The sequence below is a fragment of the Strigops habroptila genome, chromosome 8 (genome assembly GCF_004027225.2).
Source record: "Strigops habroptila isolate Jane chromosome 8, bStrHab1.2.pri, whole genome shotgun sequence".
Classification (NCBI taxonomy): Eukaryota; Metazoa; Chordata; class Aves; order Psittaciformes; family Psittacidae; genus Strigops; species Strigops habroptila.
Genome location: NC_044284.2, coordinates 1,176,939 through 1,197,626, shown reverse-complemented (window position 1 = coordinate 1,197,626; position 20,688 = coordinate 1,176,939). Strand labels below are relative to the sequence as shown.

At 41.3% G+C, this 20,688-nt stretch overlaps 2 protein-coding genes across 6 annotated transcripts in view; both read left to right on the top strand.

The window, feature by feature from the left end:
- The window catches only part of AGL (amylo-alpha-1, 6-glucosidase, 4-alpha-glucanotransferase), a 38,928-nt gene extending 21,882 nt beyond the window's left edge, over nt 1–17,046 (top strand). For 3 of the 5 annotated variants that reach the window (XM_030495747.2, XM_030495748.1, XM_030495746.1), the window contains 12 exons: nt 1,340–1,473; nt 2,584–2,759; nt 4,500–4,602; nt 5,785–6,010; nt 6,411–6,522; nt 6,863–6,998; nt 9,379–9,491; nt 10,811–11,022; nt 11,576–11,673; nt 12,219–12,306; nt 12,395–12,528; nt 13,980–17,046. In XM_030495747.2, coding sequence (XP_030351607.1) covers nt 1,340–1,473; nt 2,584–2,759; nt 4,500–4,602; nt 5,785–6,010; nt 6,411–6,522; nt 6,863–6,998; nt 9,379–9,491; nt 10,811–11,022; nt 11,576–11,673; nt 12,219–12,306; nt 12,395–12,528; nt 13,980–14,097 — 1,650 coding nt within the window. In that variant the 3' untranslated portion in view covers nt 14,098–17,046. Of the gene's footprint in view, nt 1–1,339; nt 1,474–2,583; nt 2,760–4,499; nt 4,603–5,784; nt 6,011–6,410; nt 6,523–6,862; nt 6,999–8,025; nt 8,407–9,378; nt 9,492–10,810; nt 11,023–11,575; nt 11,674–12,218; nt 12,307–12,394; nt 12,529–13,979 lie in introns of those variants that run through there. The other 2 variants (XM_030495749.1, XM_030495750.1) reach the window with 2 other exon arrangements.
- Nucleotides 17,047–18,199: 1,153 nt separating this feature from the next.
- The window catches only part of LOC115611631 (hornerin-like), an 88,390-nt gene continuing 85,901 nt past the window's right edge, over nt 18,200–20,688 (top strand). Inside the window, exon 1 of the mRNA XM_030494867.1 lies at nt 18,200–19,092. The gene's annotated coding sequence lies outside the window, so the exon portion shown is untranslated. The remainder of the gene's footprint in view (nt 19,093–20,688) is intronic.

The following is a 20,688-nucleotide window of genomic DNA, read 5'->3' as shown; positions in this document are numbered from 1 at the left end:
CTTTTCCTCACATAAAAATGAAGTAACCATTATTTCTTTAAGTACTTTCAAAAGAGGGCCTAAATACCAAGGTGTACATTATTATGACAGAGTTACTGTAAGATTGCACAGTCAGTCACTGAGAAGACAGGGATTACTGAGATTCAGGTTACCTGCACGCAGTCCTTTTCTTTCTTTGCCATATTTGATTTTCCTGCAGGGCAATTGCTTTATTTAGTTCACAAGATGAAGACCTGATTTGAGTAACTTACATAATGAATATAATAATAAAGGCTTTAGCATTCTTACTTCATTTTGTTCCTGAAGCCAAGTGTAAGAAAGCAGAAGAATGGATAAAGCAGTCCGATGTACTGAAGTGAATGTTGAATTTGACTTCAGAGACAGAGCTTTTATAGAAAGGAAGTTGGTCTGATACTTGCCGGATTTACTGCTCCTCAAAGACTATTGCTTGTTTTTTCCTGTGTAGTTTTTGAGTTCTTCTTTTGTAGTGTCTTACTCTGTTTTGCAGAAAATATAAAGTACCTATGGCAATACTGAAGTCACGTAAAACTAAACTTTACATTTATGTTTTACAGAAGTAACTTTCCCTTCCTAATTTCCAGGTTACAAGAACAGTGTCACTGTGTAATATACTGACACTTACTTTCTTACTCAAGATTTAAACCTTGCAGATGAACTTCCTAGTAGGTTGTCATGATCTTTTTTAACAGACGAGGAGAAATACTTCCCACATGTCAAACACTTTACAGTGATACAGGGGTGGTGAAGCTCCAGCATCCTGAGTCCTAGGCCCAGATCTGCAGTCATTTCCCACTAGTGGCTGTAAATAATTTAGCCTTCTGATAATTTTTCTATCCCTGTCTCAAGCTTCATCTCTTCAATCTTGTCTTTAAGCAATGAGAAACTCTTCCCATGGGTTGTAGTGATGCAGCTTTCCTTTGCTACTCAGTTTTAATAACGTCTTTGAGATATTTGGGGGTTTTCCTACAAGACTAGCAAAATATAATCTCTTTTTATAGTTGATGTTTTTGCCCATTTATGACATAATAAATATAGTACAGATTTTTCCCTACCTACTTTTTTAGAGTTCATATCAGCTGAAATTTTGGAGCAGGAGGGTGCAGCAGTTCTACCACAAATATCTAGCATGGACAACTTCAAAGGTGTGAATGGTTGCATGCTAGTGCTGGTGTTAGGAACTGAAGAGAATCTCATTTTTGTGGTAGTCAAGCATAACTTGGGTGTAATAAATGCACACATACTTCAACTAGATGGGTCCTGAAAGCACTGGTTTTGAACCCTAGTCTTACCAAGTTCTAATTCTCTTGTACTTTCATAGGTTGGTAAATGGTTGAAAGCCATGTTTGTCTACCTGAAGAGAATTCCACGTTACCTCATCCCATGTTACTTTGATGCCATATTAGTGGGTGCATACACGACGCTTCTGGATGTGGGATGGCGGCAGATGTCTAGGTATGCTGGGCAGATCAGAGCTGTAGAGGTACCTGCACATATTTGCACCTTTTCAGTTTTATCTGCTGGAGAATGGGATTTGAATCTTTTCATACTCGTCCAGTGTCAAAGGGTAAAATGGGTGGTGAATACCAAATCCATCTTCTACCGGTGGTGGTTTGGAAGGCTGAGGGGTCGCATGGCTATGCAGGGTTTGAATCTGTAACTCCTGTTGGTGGTGTGCAGTAGGAGGAGGAAGCCTTAAGCCAGCATTTCTTTGCCAAGCTTCAGGAACCCTTTTTTGCTGTCATTTTAGTTACAACTGCAACAATTCCTAAAGTTCAGGGAAAGAAGAAAATAACCAGATTGTCCTTGTGCTGCTGCTTTGTTCAACGTTTCTAACACAGCTGAATATCCTTTGTTATCTGAGCACTTTTCTTACTTCTCCAAGTAACCGTTTAATCTTCAGCATCTGCTTCTCTTTTCCTTCTTGGAAAGGGAAGGGAGACGGATTTAATGGAGGCTTTATTCTAGCTATGAGTGCTCTGAACAAGTCAGGTTTGGGTTTTTTTAAATACAGATGTTAAAATGAGACTAGAATTCGGTATGACAGCGAACTCCTGTGGGAAGGAGTATAAGGAGTATATTCTATGAAAAAATGCTTGGGCCTGAACTTGTCAGGAGCACAGGTTGCATTATTTTAGACAGTGTTCACTGATTTATAAATTTTTATATATGATAATATATATAGAAATGTGGTGATCTTTAAAAATACCAAGTTTGACAGGAACTCTTGTTCATGGTGAAATATCTTTCCTCATATTTTTGAGGTCTCAGGTCCTGTGAAGGCATCACATAAACCAAGCTTTTGGTTTTGCCCTTTTCTCTAGAAGTATTTGACATCAATACTCCCACTGCCATTATTAAATTAAATTTTAAGGCTAATATTGGGCATCCATTTTGGGGGCAAAATTGATTTACAAACTGAATATTATGCAAAATATAAATATTAACCCATCATTAGTTTATTATACGTAATACAATAGTCATCTGTAAATGAAAAAGGATAGATTTTATAGATTGATGTTGCTGAATGTGAAGTTATTTTAATTGAATTACGTTGGGTTACAGCTTTGTGCAGAATGGATCAACATTCGTGAAACACCTTTCCTTGGGTTCAGTCCAGATGTGTGGCATAGGAAGATACCCTTGCCTGCCAGATCTGTCTCCTTCCTTGCACGATGTTCCCTACAGGCTGAATGAGATTACGAATGTGAAAGAACAGTGTTGTGTTTCCTTGGCAGCTGGTAAGTGAGGACAACATTAAAAGTCTTCCAGAATAGTTCAACTGTTCTTAGTAACTGTATTAAAACTGGCTGCGTTGTGTTTGGGATCCATATTTCAGCAACCAGGTATAAAATGTAGGTAGCAGTTTTACTTGCCTTTCCCCTGGGTTTTAACTTTAAAAATACGGGAGCTCTGTCTATTGGTACTACTGTGAGAAACCCATTTTGTTACTGGTCTTGGGAGATGGAGCTTATAAGCACTTTATTTAGTGGATATAGATAAAAATATCTTATCATATATGGAGATCCATAAGTGTGTTCTCTCTTTCCAGAAGACTTGCTTGAGATAAACTAAAGCCTATTATGCCAAGTCTATTTATCTTCCTTTAAACATGAATTTAAGAACTAAATTGTAATGAAGTACGGGGGTAGATTTATTGTTCACAAGTTCTCAGAGGGATAGAACCTTTAGCAGAGCAAAACGCCTGATCTGAAACTCTCCAAAAGGAAAGAGCATAAAAGCAGTCAGCAAATAGTGGTTATAGCTCCAAATGTTCAGCCAGCATCTTGCAATCTTTCAGTTGGGCACTTTCCTACATCCAAAGTATTATCTTCTATGTTTAGTGGCCTAGAATGAATTTAGGTTTGTTCTGAGTTGGCCCATTCCTTTTCTGCAACCACAGAAACTTTTCACATCCCCACATTCTGTGGCATCCGTCTCAGTGGGGTGTTTATTTATTTCCTTCTTTCTGAAATGTTTTTTCTCTCATGGAATTTTACTGCTTCTGGTTTCTGGGTTTTAGTTACATTCCGTTTGCCTGCTTTAGTGTTGCCTAGCAGCAAAGAGGCACAGTGTTCCCTTAAACTGGTCATGAAGATTAATTGCACTAAAGGGTTTGGATTTATGTATTCCCTTCACATACTCATTGGTAGTTGCATCTGAGATTTTGAACTCATACATGGATTGTCATTCTCAAGTCTTCTTGTCATATACTGTAAAACCCAGAAACGTGGAGGCTGTATTTGAGTATTAGCAAATACTTTGGACAAGTAGGTGAGAGGAGTTAAAATGCTGTTCTGTCAAGCATGCACAAGAGGCTGCTGGTTTGAAACTTCACCATGTGGAATTTTGTGTTTAGTAAGTTAAACTTTCAGGTTAATAAATGGAAGTAAACACTAGGATGGACCCTCCTGTTGTAATTATTAAGCTTTATCAGTCAGAATCATAAGTTAGGTATTACAATGTCTGGTGTAAGATGTAGTTCTAGAAGCTGCTGGAAAAGAGAAGCAGGATTCCTTTTATACTGGCTGAGAACAGATTTGGCCTGAACAAATTCATAGCTCTCCAGTCTTGTCCTCTTTATACTACTGAGATGCATGGCCCTCCTACAGTAACCCTGCTAACAAAGCAGCGTAAATCCTCACATAGTTCTGGCTTTTTGTTTGTTAGTTTTCTTTCTGCTCCTGTAATTAAAAGGATGGCACTTGGTTAAGTTACAAAGCAGCTTCATTAAAATGGGACTCTTACCGAGGTGAGAAATTGTGTTGCATGACCTTGAAATTCTAGCAGATGTTCTAAAATGAGGTTTTATTTGATTTTTATCAAGAACTTGGTTGGGGAGATTGTTTCAATATCTTAATCTAGAAAAATCGTTATAAACGTGAATATATTTTTACTTCTGGTTATTTTATATGGACACGTGTGCGTGCAGATTTCCGCTCTATCAACAAATGAGATGAACAATGACCTTTCTTTTTAAGGTTTACCTCACTTTTCCTCTGGAATTTTCCGCTCCTGGGGAAGGGATACCTTTATTGCACTGAGAGGTTTAATGCTGGTTACGGGGCGCTATCTAGAAGCAAGGTAAGACTGGCTTAGACTTAGTTCTTCCTGGGTTTGCAGGTAGTCAGGAAAAAGGCATGGTCTCAAAGCCTGAGGTGACACACAGGCGGTTAGAAACAGCTGATGTGCAGTATAAAACTGTAATGGCCCTGGATGGATTTGGGAGCTCTCCCTGAGTGAAATTAAAAATACTACATAAATGATTTTCTCTTGCTTGCTTAGCACCATGAAGCCAATGTCCTGTGTAGATTAAGATAGTTCTAATTCCTGTAAGGCTACTGCTTATCCTAAACAAAGTCACTGTGTTTCACATGTACCTGCATCATCGTTGCGTTGATTTGATACTGTGTTAATATTTAATTCGGGGAGAGATTGCCACATGATACATACATAAAAACTGGCTGGTTTAAGTTGGTGTTTGTTCATGCTGTTGTACATTTGTCACTAGCACAGGCTGCCCAGAGAAGCTGTGGCTGCTCCATCCCTGGCAGTGTTCAAGGCCAGGTTGGACAGAGCCTTGGGAGACATGGTCTAGTGTGAGGCGTCCCTGCCCATGGCAGGGGGTTGGGACTGGATGGTCCCTTCCAACCCAAACCAGTCTGTGATTCTATGATAGCTATTACCTTTCTCATGCAGTAAGATCTGCAGTCTACTAGTATGATTATATTCACTTCTAAAGCTAGATGGAATTCCCGTTTTCCACAAGGTGTGTGCAAGGGTTCTCAAATGAAACTTCTCATAACTTCAGTTGCCATCACCTCTTTGTAACTTAATAGGAAATTCCCATCTGCTCCTGCCCTCCATCCCCATTCCACCCCAAACCCCCATCAGAATGAATTCCAGGGTAAACAATGTCAATAAAATCCTTCCCTGTGACCTTGGTGGGGTTTGGGTTTAGGTTCTATATCATTAGCTATGAAAAAGCAAACTAGCTTTGTCATATCAGCAGCTGTTGTATGTTTTATACAGACTGATTTGAATGTATGCGTGTTGGGGAACTTATAGGGAACAGAGGTTTTATTGTAAAAGAAGTAATACTACATCAGAGAACTTGTAGCTTTCACCAGTAAAATTCTGGCATCTCTCTTTAAGATCTTGTTTGTCTCCTCGACCTACCTTGCTAAAAACTTGTATGCTTTGTTCTCAGTCCAGTAATGGCCTTGAAAGTCACTTAGTCAAGACTCTGTTTTTCTTTTGTTCTAGAAACATCATTTTAGCATTTGGTGGGACTTTAAGACATGGTCTCATTCCCAATCTGCTTGGCCAGGGGACACATGCCAGGTACAACTGTCGAGATGCTGTATGGTGGTGGCTTCAGTGTATCCAGGACTACTGCACAATTGTGCCAAACGGATTAGACATTCTCAGGTGTCCTGTTTCTAGGATGTACCCAACAGATGACTCTTCTCCTCAGCCTGCAGGCACTGTGGTAAAGATCCCTTCTGATTTAAGTATTTCATTAGGAATATATAGTTGTGTTAAAGGCTGCTATCTGGTGGTTATGGTGAAATTTGAATTCCACGTTTTAGGCACTTCTTGCTACATCTGCATCACATGATTGGGCAAGTGCAGGGATTGGGATGGAGAGAAAAAATTCCATGAGCTGCTAAATTTGTTCTTTGCTTTTTGCCTTGGAAAGTTAAAAGTATTAAAAATTGTATGAAGTGTGTTGCTATTGGCAAAGATGCTACTGAAAATGATAGATGGGGGTTTTCAAGTATCATAAACTAGAGGCGAAGAATCGCTACTTGTTTGCACATTAGATAGAGCCTTTCTGCTTGTTTTTCATCTTGCCTTTCACGTATCTTCCAAACATGCAATCCACCTAGGATCAGCCACTTTATGAAGTAATACAGGAAGCAATGCAACGACACATGGAAGGCATAAATTTCCGAGAAAGGAATGCTGGTCCACAGATAGATCAAAACATGAGAGATGAAGGTAACAGAACACTTGCTATGCAATTCAAAAGATGCTGTTTATATCTTATATTTGTTTAGCTCTTGATTATGTTTCTGAAAAACTAATAATGTTTAATGCAACTAAAACTATATTACTTTAAATACATTTATTATCAGCAACTGTTACATGTTGTGGTACATGTTATCCTAAATAAACCTTCACTCGAGCTAAAGTTGCCTTCAGAAACCCACCTCTGATCTGTTGTTTGGAGGGAGGGGGGTTGGTTTATTTAGGAGGTTTGGACTGGAGAGGAGGGGAGAAGTTGGAGTTTTATTTTGCTTAAAATATGGACTTCACACGTGATACTCTTGCTTGGCAGGTTTTAATGTAACTGCAGGTGTTGACCATGAAACTGGCTTTGTCTTTGGAGGGAACCGTTTCAATTGTGGCACTTGGATGGATAAAATGGGAGAGAGCGACAGAGCTCGCAACAAAGGAATTCCAGCTACTCCAAGGTACAAAATCCAGGCTGGGAAGGGGGGGATCTTTAAATTTGGGAGGTTTTTTATACTTAAATTCTTCTGCAGAAACATAGAATCCACCAGGCTGGAAAAGATCTTTAAGATGATCCAGTCCAACCATTCCCCAGCACTGCCAAGGCCACCACTAACCCATGGCACTGAGGCCTCGGCTACACGGGGTGTGAACACTTGCAGGGACGGTGACTCCAGCACTGCCCTGGGCAGCCTGTTCCAATGCCTGAGCACCCTCTGGGGAAGGAATTGTTCCCAATCTCCATCTAAACCTCCCCTGGCGCAGCTTGAGGCCTGCTGTGCCTTCATTAACACATCTAAGAGGTGATCTCTCAAATGTTCTAACAGTTCGTGACCACTAAAATCATAATGCTATTTTCTGGTTTTTGCTCATTTGAAGTAAAATGAAAGGTGTGTTCTTAGCAGATGCAGCCCTCAGCTTCTAGCATGGTCTTAGCTGCCTGAAAAGAGTTGACTTTGGAATTCAAGCAGTAAAATGTAATTTAGGAAAAACTGTGTACAAGTAGTACTAGCAGTACTTTGTTATTTAGACGTACTAGAGGAGATATGTATTGATAATTGAATTGTTAGAATACTTGTTATTTACAATTCAGAAATACCTACCACATGATGAAGGGACTCTTCACCAGGGACTGTAGCGACAGGACAAGGGGTGATGGGTTCAAACTGAACCAGGGGAAGTTCAGGTTAGATCTAAGGCAGAAGCTCTTCCCTGTGAGGGTGCTGAGGTGCTGACACAGGGTGCCCAGAGAAGCTGTGGCTGCCCCATCCCTGGCAGTGTTCAAGGCCAGGTTGGACACAGGGGCTTGGAGCAACCTGCTCTAGTGTGAGGTGTCCCTGCCCGTGGCAGGGGGTTGGAGCTGGATGAGCTTAAGGTCCTTTCCAACCCAAACCAGTCTGGGATTCGATGATTATATCTAAATTCTTGAAATTGAGATGAAACATGTTAAAAATAAGCTCTTAACTCTGTGTTCACAAACTGCTGCAGGCATCCTTGCTTGACTTTGGATGTGAAACTGGTGCTGTACTATTGCCATCTGTGGGTGAGAACTGAAGGAAGACAAGTCAGGCAATTGAATTGAGGGAGATTGAGGGACCTGCCCCTAAAGAGGCTAAATCGGTGATGCTGCTGGAGAGAAATTTTGCATCAAGCAGGCAGTAAAACCCAATATGATATAATATGAGATTTATGCATATGGTGATTATCTGAATATCATCTGACAAAAGAGGCAAGTCCAAGAAGTGCATTTAGTGCTTATTTTAATGCTTCACTTTTGACACGAGTAATCTAATACAGCAGAAACATTACCCAGGTTACCAAAGTGCACTAAGATGAGCTGAGAAGCTCTGTGTTGAACACAGTTTTAACAGCAGAGGACTGAGTGGTTTGAGGCTGATCCTTTTTTTCATGTTCTTCGTCACTGGTATAAAATTATCTTAAATCTGTGCAAATTAGTGTCTCTTAGCCAGTTTGCAGTCAAGCTTGTTCCTTGTCTCTTAGCTGATAGAAAACCTCACCTGTTTTCCACCCTTTCCTCCATAGTTTCTTCATCGGGTGGAATCCTACTGATCTAAACAAAAGTAAATTGGCCCAGCCTGCTGCTTTTATTCTTGGCCCTTCATGAAACTCAAAAGTGCCACATAAAACTGAGTGTTCTTTAAAGTGGCAGATAAGCCTCAGTGTGGATGAAGTTAAGATATGCGTTTAGGGCAAAAATAGTCTAAACCATGCCTACGCAATGCTGCCAGAACTGAGCTACCACACAGGAAGGAAATCGATTGGTAGCTTTCTGAAATCATCTCTCAGTGTAGAGCAGCAGCCAAAAAAGCTAATAAAACCCAGTAACAGTGGGTGTCATCAGTAAAGGTTTTTATAACAAGACAGAGGGCATTATTCTGCCTCTTGGTGGAACTTTGTACCTGCGAGGTACAAGTGTATCTTGAGTGTGCCATGTAGTGCTGCTCTCAGGAAGGGCATCATAAGGGTGGTAGGGAGAAGGGCAGGGAAAGCTCAAAGGGATGGAGTAGCTGCCTTGCAAGGAGAGACTGGAGTGGCTAAGGACTCCTCGTTTTCAATTCTCATTTTGAAAGAAAGAAGGTCTGACTGCAATTGAGGAAATGATGAGTAGTGATGATGCTGTTATTCACAAATCACTGCAATCCACATAGCACTGCAATACTGTAGAACTTTGGGATGCTCACATAGGAGAAATGGGGGAATAGTAGAAGAATAGGGGGAAATGAAGTGTTTAAATAAGATACAGATGTATTTTTTTCAGTTACCTATTGCTTTGAGTGGCTATTAAAGTAATTTTGGGGCTTTTTTGTGTCATTACTTTAGAGATGGCTCTGCTGTGGAAATCATTGGTTTGTGCAAGTCGGCTGTTCGCTGGTTGCTGGAATTATCTGGGAAAAATGTGTTTCCATTCCGCGGAGTCACTGTAAAAAGACATGGTAAAAACAGGCACATCTTATACTTGCATTACTGGAGTATCAAAATAACCAGACTGGTGCAATCATGGCCATATAACATTGGGGATGGTTATCAAACTACTCAGGAAGGCTTAAGGGATAAAGGGGGAAAACTTGGGAAAGAATCTTGTGTGATTAAAATCTTTTGTTACTAAAAAAAATGATTGAGTTGACATCGTCTGCTCTATCTCAAATATTTTATTGCATGTATTAAGGTGTGGGGTTACCAAGGAGTCTTGGAGTCTAATAACATTTCTCAAAATGGATGTAAGTGATGGGATTAGTATTTGTTATGATGACTACATCATTCTTTCTAAGAATGCCAAATAAAATGCCCAAGACACTTTTTGTCCCTACATTGACAACACGGAATGCCATTTCCTCTGAATTTTTACCTAAATATCTTTAGCTGTCCCTTATGTTTCAGAGGGATGCTGCTCTGTTACAGGGTTCCTTTGAGCTTACCCAGCCCAAGTGAATATACATGCCCTGTAAAGCTTTCTTACTCTTCAGTGAAGGAGAATATTGGACAGCAGTTAGCTTACTGGTTCTTTTATTTTCCTTTAGAAACTATGAATGTGTTTTCCTATCAGTCCTAGACAGTACAGATGCTTAGGTCATGAACTTACCTGTCACCTAAGGATTTCTTAAAATACACAGCTAGAGTAAGACAACTTAGAATTCAGTACACAGCAATATTATAATCCTAGATGTAGAAATGTTATTTACAGGAGTTGCCTTACCTTTTTTGTCCCAGAGTTGTAAGCAGCTTCTTTAGATTCAATTTGATGTGTGGACATTCCCTGCTTTTGCTAACCTCATGTAACTGGGTTTAAATTTCATTCATCTGCTATTGAATCTATTTTAAAACCATACAGGAAATATATGAAGAGAAAGCTTTTTAAGTGCTGTTTACCTAATGTTTTGAGACGCTCTTTGAAGTGTCCAAAAGAGCAAGAATATGTATACCAAGGACTATAAAAGAGCTGACATGTTACCATGCTGAAATATTAAGTATAGATTTTAAACTTCATTAAATATTTACTATAGATCACAGTACCTCATACCGTTTGCTCTAGCTAGCTGTGTAAAAAGTTGTGCATGTGTTGGGAGTTCATCTGCAGTAGAATTCAACTTCTAGGTAGTAACTCTTTGCAATGCTACTATGGCCTTTCTTGTGTTAGGAGTATCTTACGTAAAACTTCAATAAGCAAAACAGTAAAAACCAGACACACACATGCTGCTGGTGTTGCCACTGCGGCTGTTTGCAGAAAATAACCCCTGTATGTAACATCTTGCAGGAAGGGAGGAGACCATCGCATACGATGAATGGAACAGAAAAATCCAAGAGCACTTTGAAAGGCTCTTCTTTGTCTCTGAGAACCCAGCAGATCCTAATGAGAAACATCCCAATCTCGTTCACAAACGTGGCATTTATAAGGACAGCTACGGAGCTTCCAGTCCGTGGTGTGATTACCAACTCAGGCCAAACTTTACAATAGCCATGGTTGTGGTAAGTGAGGGGCAGCAGGGGGAAGCATTTGCACTTAAAATTCTCTTTATTCTTGAACTAAGCTTGCCTGGTAAGGTCCATTTGCTTGGCATTATATTGCTTGGAATAACTTTGAAAGCTCTTCCATGCTTTTAATATTGGTCCATCTTGGAGTATGTCCTAAAAAATACATCCTTGACTAGACTTGCCGAAATGAACCTGCTGTCCAAGGTATAGCTAGGATCAATTTGCAGTGTTTGCTGCGTTCAGCATGTCTCTTTAGGTTAGGTCTGGGAGGCTGCTTTTCCTGTCAAACTGGCTAAAAAACATGGGTTGTTTGTCTTTATCGGGTTTGTGAAGAGCTTCAGCAATAATACTTGGCAAGTTAATGCTTATTTTAAATGCAAAAAAGCATTGATGGCCTCTGTCTTCTTGCTTACTCTGACTTGTAGGTTCCAGCGATTGATTCAGTAATATAAAACTTGAGCTTTTTGTGCTCTTCTACATTTGTATGTGCAGTCTTACGTGTGTGCACGCACAGAGTTTACTCATTAGATGTTTATTATTTGATTAGGCCCCAGAGTTATTCACACCTGAGAGAGCTTGGAAAGCTCTGCAGATAGCAGAGGAAAAACTGCTTGGTCCGTTAGGCATGAAAACCTTGGATCCAGAGTAAGTACAGTAGAGATAAATGTTCATTACAGACCGTGACAGTGGGAATTATTCGACACATGGGGGTAGTATTTCTTATTTCTTACATACCTGTGAAATAAGGCTGCAATAAATATTTCCAGAACAATTCTTTTGCTGTTCTAAAAGCCCATGCAATTGATTTTATGTCTGCAGACAATCACCAGGTGGTTTTGGATGCCACACAGTAAGCTAGTCAAATTTGGTGTTGTAAGAGATGTTGAATTTGCATCTTGATACATACTTATATGTGATACAGTGCACAGCACTACGGTTTGAGTGAAAGTACAAGTGCAAAATTACTAAGCCAAGTCATTCCAAGACTTGAACAGTTTTCCTACTAGTTTAAACCGTATTTGGAATTCCATTGTCATGCAAAACACAGAACCTGTCAGAGACCTCCCTAAGTTACGCATCCTTAAATGCAAACGCCATGACAAATTTTGGGGTCACTTCTGCTTTCCATTTCTTTGTCTTTTTTTATGTATTCTTAAGGCTTTGTATAATCTTTTTTTTCTTCCTTGCAGTGATATGGTTTACTGTGGAGTGTATGATAATGCTCTTGACAACGACAACTATAATGTAGCCAGAGGTTTTAATTATCACCAAGGACCCGTAAGAGCCAGTTTCTTCAGCTTTAGAAGAAGTGCTGTTACCTTTTCAGACGGACAGCTCTAACCAGCTCTCTTTGTTCTTTGCTTAGGAATGGCTGTGGCCAATTGGCTATTTCCTTCGTGCCAAATTGTACTTCTCCAAGTTGATCAGTCCAGGGACCTATGCAAAAACTGTCGTTATGGTTAAGAATGTTCTTTCTCGCCACTATGTTCACCTTGAAAGGTAAGACACCAACTAACACAGATTCCACATGTTCAGTCAGCCTAGTGGTATCCGCTATCCAATTGCATCTGTACATATCTATAGTATCAACAGCATCTGTTTTCTATATAGAAAGTTCACTGCTGTAAGTGCTATTGCAGATCTCAAGTCAGGTTTGAAGTACAGCTGAGATCTAGTGCTTTTTAGAGACTGCAGAATTGCTAACACCTACGTAAAGACTGGCTGGAATAAACCTTATCTAAAAATGAGGATCTAATTTCATACAAAAAGTTAATTTCAGGAAGAATGTTGGTGAGGAGTTTTTTAAAATAAAAATATTTCCAAACAACCTGCAAAACAAAATCATGAAGGAGCTCGTGGTGACAGATAAAATTGGGGCAGATCAGACAGAACCATTAGTGTTGGAAGGGCCCTCTGGAGATCACACAGCCCAACCCCTGCCCAAGGCAGGGCCACCCAGAGCAGGGCACACAGGAACGTGTCCAGGCGGGTTTGGGATGTCTCCAGAGAGGGAGACTCCACAACCCCCCTGGGCAGCCTGTGCCAGGGCTCTGACACCCTCACGTAAAGAAGTTCTTCCTCATGTTGAGGTGAAACTTGTTGTGTTTCAGATAAGCTACTGCGCAGTATAGTTAGGATTTCTTATGTTAGAAATGAGGAAATTAGTCTGACAGTATTTCAGAATCTTAATACCCTTGATATTCTGAGAAGGCAGGAGAACTTGCTAATGGCCCTTAAATATTCCTTTGTATTCTGAGTTCTCCCTCAAACCAAACCACCAACCCCATGCTATTTTTTCCCCTTTTTCTGTTATATTTTTAGTTCTTAAGGATTTGAGACAAATGAAAACAAACAAACAAAATAAAGATCTTGCCCTTGATAGCTCTTCCATGTAATCTGTTCTGCAGTACTTCAAACGTGCATTTATTTGTATCCATAAAAGTTAACTCAGTAGAACTGGTCATGACAAAAGGGTTTGTCTGACCGCATGAGGAAGAAAAGGGTTTTGTTAAGCAACTTTTTGCATTACATAGTGTCTTGTCCCAGTGTCTTGTTTTGTAGTACTACCGAATAATCCACCATAATCCACTTTCAAGTGTAGCTTGATACCATTCAGTTATCTCTAATATCATTCCTGTTCTTCCAACTGCACAACTACCCGAATGAGAAAGAGGAGCAGCATGCCAGCAGTGTAAGTTCAGACATTAATAGTAGCAGAGAGTCTACTCTGAAAGAGAGGCACCCTCAAAAAAACCAATTCCCAGCTGCAGGGAAAAAAAACCAAATCATAGTTATTTAAGTACAAACTGTGGCTGTTATTTAAGGACAAAAGACCTTTAGTCATGGTTTTCAATTCCTACTAGATAACTTTCTGAATGGTTTTAAACTGAAATGTTTGTGTAATTTCAGTGTATAACCTAACAGTACTCGTTTGGTTTTTCTTCTATCAGGTCATCCTGGAAAGGGCTTCCAGAGCTGACCAATGAAAATGGACAGTATTGCCCTTTCAGCTGTGAAACTCAGGCCTGGTCGATTGGGGTTATCCTTGAAATCCTTTATGACTTGTAAAAGTTGATTAATTTTGATCAAACTTCTGTGGTCTTATTATTGGGCATAAGTGAACACTTGGCTTATACTGCAGGGAAATGTCCTGTTCTGCACAACCAGTGAAGCTGTGTCCTGACTTTCAAAGATGCTGAATGCCGGCAGCTCCCATGCCCTGTAACTGTGTGGGGCTTGGGTGGTGTGTTTGAAAATCAGGCCATGACAACCAAACAAAACTGCAGTGCACACTTAATGCAGAAACTTTTACTTCAGGAGCAAGTTTAAGCATATGCACAAACTTAAAAGTAGCTTTGTTTTTTTAGACTTTTCAAATCAAAATCTTAATGTAATAAAGGGAGCTCTTTGCTGAGCTAAAAATGAGTAGCACAGCTCTGTTTTTGTTTTTGTCTCTTAAAGAGTAAATGGCTGTTTTGCAAATGCATGCTTAAAGGGGCATACACTAACGTATAGCTTTGAGTTTGGTATGCTTTGTGATGTGGCACCATACATTAATGAAGGCATAACTTGTTGTCTCTCTGTTGAACTGTATTACAGGATGTTTTTTATGTGTTCAGTTGAATACTCCATTAAGCAACCCCAGAAATAAAATTTACAAATGCTGTAATAAACCAACCCTTGAAGTTATATATAAAATTTCCAAAACCCTTAAACTACTTTGAGAGTTAACTTGAGCAAGAATAAGGTAATAGCCTACACTACTCCATTTTTCAATTTAAAATACTGTGGGCCATGCAGGAAACCTACTACTTCATTTAAACCTGTTTTTCCCCATGAGGAATTCATAAGAAACGTGTGCATGTGCATACAACACATGTTGGGGGAGGCCAAGGATACAGAAGTCAATGTGCTTGATGGCTTAATTTATGGAAGTGGTATAGTCACCTTGGCTCTTTATTCTTAGAAAGATCCTAGCTCTATTGAAGCAGGTGGAAACAAAACAGCAATGAGAAGAGAGATTAGCAGTAGGCTAACCAGAGAAGAGAAGAGGAGGTTTCTAGGCCTTTTGAAATGACACCAGTAAGAACAAGCATGCTACCTCTATGTACTGTTCTTTGGGAACAGCACCAGTGAACGTGATGCAAACCATGTTCTCTCAGATTTGGATGCCTGTATGCCCTAATGGAGTTCAGTTCAGTGTTCCCACGTGGAAGGGTGTTTGACAGGAGTGCAGCTGGTAATTCTCAACTCCCTGTTGATACTCTATGATTCTGTAAGTTTTCCATCTTAGTACAGTAAAGAGACAGCGAGGGTGACACCACTTCCCACATCACAAGGGAGGGAAAGCAAAACTGATAATGTTATTTCTTAATGTTAGACAGCACAAGCTGAAAAAATATAAACAGGATGTAATTATAATGCACTAATAACACATATGTCAAGTTGTTACTACATCCACATTTTAAAGTTTCCATACCCTAAGTCCAGTGCAAGTGTGCTGTCTTGTTCAGGGAGATGTGTTATAGGTAGATACACTTAAGGGCAAGTTAATAGGCTGAAGGTAGATGAATTGTAAGAAGTGGCTGGATTTAGACTATTTATTTGAAAGGCTAGTAAGTATTTGAAGTCCCTTGCTGAAGTGAACAGGCAAGGTCTGTATTGCACCTCAGTTTCTGAGTGCTGAAGTACGTGGATTGGAAAGCTTTTATTTTCTCAGCACAATGCATGAGAGATGTCACTTGTTTGAAAACATTATTGAAAGGTCAGCCACAGATTCACTTTTTTATTGCAGAAGAGGCATATAAAGTATTTTTCATCATTTACTGAACCTTCCAAAATTCTTGATAATGATGTTGAGGTGTATCAATAGCTTTTTACTGTTTTTCTAGCTAATTAGTTCTCATTTGTTATTTGAAGGTATGTTTTTATAGCTCAAATGGCTTACAAAGCAGGAACAATATGGCAGGAAAAATCGTTCTTACTTGATAAAACCACTTTCGAATTGGAAGTGCATCTTAAGAGCTATGACTTTTGAAAAAGGTTTAAATTACACACATTGGCAATAACATTCTTTCAGTGTTGGGAAAAAAAGAAGTGTTAACTTATTCATCAAAACCTTCCTATGTTATTCCAGATGACTTTCCAGTGCTTCGCAAACTGCACTGCTGATAGAGACTGCGTATTTGTCACTGCTAGGGGTTTTTTCCTCATGCACTAGTACAATTTTAAAGCTAAATCACCACTATGTACACCAAAGTACGTGTTATGGAACTTCTCAACATGCCCACTTATAATGTTGCTTCTGCACTGATTTGTTGAGCATAGTTAAATAGGGAAAAAATATGTATCCTAGTGGTTGACTTTGCTGTTAAGTAGCAACAGAAGTAAGATTTGAGGTTGTAACTGTTGGGGGATTTTTTTTTTTTGGGGGGGGGGTGTTTATCACAAAGCTACTCAACACTGTGTTGAGACAGTTCAAAAATGAAGAGGGAAGAAAGCAGTGTTAAATCTAACACTTATGGGCTCGTATTCATGTAGATGAACTCTATACCTAAATCATTATCCCCTTAAAAATAGCTGACATGTTGACTGGTCCTGAACTGTATTTTCATTCATTAGTATCATTTATATTACACACTCAGAAACTCAGTAATGCAAAGTTATTATCAGTAAAACATGTTTTAGCAATAAACTAAAGAACTTGGTAAGAACTGTGAATCCATGTGTTCCAGTCGGTGTTTCTTGATCTATATGGTATTGACACATTCTTCTTTTCTTCCTCTCAGCTGAAATAATTTTGACTGTTACCAGTGTTCGTAGTTAATAGCTCTTGATTTGTTCAGAGATTATTAACTTGAATTCAGGTGAAATCATGTATCCTTCTCACGCTGCATGTTGTCCTGTAAAATGGAAAGATGAGTTCTACATGTGTCTGCCTAGCACAGCAACAGCTGATTTTAGATGTCATTATTCACTTATTTCTGAAATGCACAAAATAAAACTCTTTCAGACAGAGTAACCTTTTCATGTGGTTATTTGGGGGGGGGGTGGAGGGGAAGCCAAACATTGCTGCTTGTTCAGTTGTTGCCCATCTTACACACATGGAGAGGTAATGAACTTCTCAAGTCAAATATTAGTAAATGCTAACAACAATAATCAACTCATTTAAAACCAAAATCAAATGTGAGCCCTGTACATGGATTCTCATGTTTCTGCCCATGTCGGCTGTCTTAGCTGGGATCAGGCTAGAAGAGCTCTACAAGTCTCTTCTGCTATGAGTTACTGTCTGATACCAAGCCATGGTATTGCAGATTCCACACGAGAATGGTCCTCAAGGGTACAAACAGCTGCGCAAGTGCTACACGGTTATTAACGTGCTGTGCAAAATCCCTATGGCTATGGAGAAGGGATTTCGCTTTCCAGCTCTGCACAGGTGACTGACACAATGGGGTTTGCAACTCCCCCTTTCATGGCATGCTTTATAAAACTGGGGGTTTTCTAATCCTCTTTTCACGCATTTCCTTCAAGAAAGTAATTCCAGTTGTACAATACTTACATGCATATCGGAAAACAGTTAACGAAGGGGAGAAATAACCGGTTTCTGAGCTGCCGAGGGAGGGAGCTGGTACCCCCAGAGCTGCCGCCTCTGGAACTCCAATGGCACCTCAAGCAGCAGAACTGGGAATGAACGGATGAAGTGTTAGCGGTGACCGGCCGCGCTCCTGCTGAACGCGCCGTGCGAGGCTGCCGGCAGCGATTTGGGAACATCTCCACTCGCGAACCCTTCTTGGTGTAGGTCTCCCAGAGGGACAGCTCACCCCAGGACCGACGAAGGGCCTCCCGTGCCCGCGGCCCGAGCCGTACCTCACGGGAGGCGAGGCCCAGCGCGGGCTCCCGCCCAGCGCCCGCCGGGGAGCGGCGGTACCAACCCGCAGCGCAGCTAGAGCGGGACGAGCCAAGCCATGAGGAGAAACCCGCGTACCGGGGTGTGAGGAGCTGCCCAGCGCCATGGCGGTGCGGCCCCGTCCGCGGGAACGAGCGGTGCCTCACGGCGAGCTCCGCGCCCGGCCCGAGGCGGTTAAACTGCTCCCGACGGACAGAAAACTTCTGGGTTTTACTTTAAACTGTAGGAAGGAAAAAGGATTTGCCTGCGAGCGTGTGCTTTGCTGTGCACGCTGCCGAGCTTACAGAGCTCGGCCCCCGGAGCTCCTGCAGCCTGCGAGAGCCGCGGGTGCCCGCAGGAGCTGCTCACTGAGTTAAAGCTGCCAGCTTCGGAGCTGGGCATTGAAACAGGGGCTCCTTGCTTCGGAGTTGGGCATTGAAACGGGGGCTCCTTGCTTCGGAGCTGGGCATTGAAACAGGGGCTCCTTGCTTTGGAGTTGGGCACAAAGCGCAGCGGTCCCATCGGGACGCGGGCAGAGGGAACGCTGATTGCAGCGCAGCAGCAGCAAGTACAGACCCTGAACAAGGTGCAGCTTATTGCGACTCTAGTAATCGCAGTTTCTCACAGGGTTGAATTCCAAAGCAGAATTAGGAACTTCCAGAAGCGGTGGTGGTGGGAAAATGAACGTGAGAGCAGTGCAGAGAACTGTGTTCTTGGTGGTTAGTCACTATGAGCCATCTGTGCTGTTGTAGTCTCTTGAGCTCCTGTCCGCACTTGCACGCTCCCGTGGCTGGTGATGTTTGTCTCATTCTGGAGTGCCCCCCGATCTGTTTCTTTCAGACATCTTTCTCTCTTTGTGCTTCATCTGTGCTATCCGCAGCCTTTCATCCACAGGTGGATGCGTAATAATCTCAGAGCACAGGTGATGCTGGTGTCATTGACTGTGCTTGGCAAATACTAAAACTGTTTGCCTCAATTCATGTAATTTGTGAGACCCAAGAGCACTTCCCTTTATGTGCCTATGTGTGTGCAACAGCAGTGTCTCCACACAACTTCAGACAGAGACACTGTTCTCCCTGTTGCAATGAGAATGGAAGCTGGCCACAACAGAAGACAACTGTGCTGCAGCCTGGCAAGGGCCTTAAGTTGTATGATCTGAGCTCCAAGCATTAGTAGAGGTAAGTTCTCATATTTCGTTTTCTAACAAACATGGAGTTCTGTATTGCTGAGTTCTAAGTCTGACTTTGGCAAATAAACCGAAACTGAATTTTGTGTAGTGATGGGAAATGTAAGATGACGTCTTTTAATCGTTCTAAAGGAAGATATTTGCAGCCACTTATGACTCACAGGTGTGCATGTACAGTTATTTCAAAGCATGATGGTGTAAAGTGGAGTTAAATGGTAATAGTGGAAGTCTTTTCAGTGTTTTTTTAGGCCACAATCATATAGAAATTCAGGATAACTGAAATAAAGATCTCTTTCTTGCAAGCGGCATCACAAATGAAAGTTTTCTACAAAATGAACAATCTCTTCTTTTGTGGGATACATTCAGGAGCTGTGTTTTAAATTTCTTTGTAATTTTCCTACAGCCGTTGTCTATAAGGGTCCTATATGCAGCCTAGACCTGGAGAATGGTACCTGCTCTAATGATATGCAATGAAAAATTGGCTCTAAATGCAAAAGTAAGGCTCACAGTTGCTCATATAACACCCTGAAGAGTAGCAAACTAAAGAGGTAATATTGTCGTAGCAAGAGCAGGCATTGGAGGGCATTAGTAGCCTAACTATTGTAGAGAAGTTTCATGGAGTTATGCCTCAGGAGAGTTTGGAGTAGAATTTTGGCATGGGTAGGTATATAAACTTTGTGGATGTGAATGTCTGGTTTAAACGTCGTGGGTGACATGTTAGAAAGGATCTTACTTGAATGGATGGTAACCTGGAGGTCAGCACTGTGCGCTGGCTGGAGGTAAACATCTCAGTAGAAAGCTGGAGGTGGTAGATGGGGTAAGGATAATGCAGGTTTAAATCATAGCTGGAAGATTAACATTTCCAGGTTCATGGCAGAGGGTGATGCCACTTGGCCACCTCCATTGTTCAGGTTCATACTAAGACTAGGCTGGGCCATTCAGCTCTCTGGGTCTTGCTTCTGAGAAGGTCTGGGTGTTTCTGTGCGGCCACACTCGCTTGTCTGTGGTTTAATGGCTGAAGTCTCTGTTCCCAAACATCAAAATAGGATTTTTAGATGTCTATAAAATGTTTTGGCAACGTATTCCCATGAAGAGGAAGAGGAAAGAAGTATATCTGTGGTAGTTTGACGTTTTAAAGAGAACACTGGGGCTGTTCAGCCTGGAGAAGAGAAGCTGCGTGGAGACCTCAGAGCAGCTTCCAGTGTCTGAAGGGGGCTACAAGGATGCTGGAGAGGGACTCTTCATCAGGGACTGGAGCGACAGGACAAGGGGTGATGGGTTCAAACTGAACCAGGGGAAGTTCAGGTTAGATCTAAGGCAGAAGCTCTTCCCTGTGAGGGTGCTGAGGCGCTGGCACAGGGTGCCCAGAGAAGCTGTGGCTGCCCCATCCCTGGCAGTGTTCAAGGCCAGGTTGGACACAGGGGCTTGGAGCAACCTGCTCTAGTGGAAGGTGTCCCTGCCTGTGGCAGGGGGTTGGAACTGGAGGAGCTTTAAGGTCCCTTCAACCCAAACCAGTCTGGGATTCTGTTTTGTTTGTGTACAAATAAACATACTGTGAAACCTGCAATAATTCTGCCTGGGCAACCTT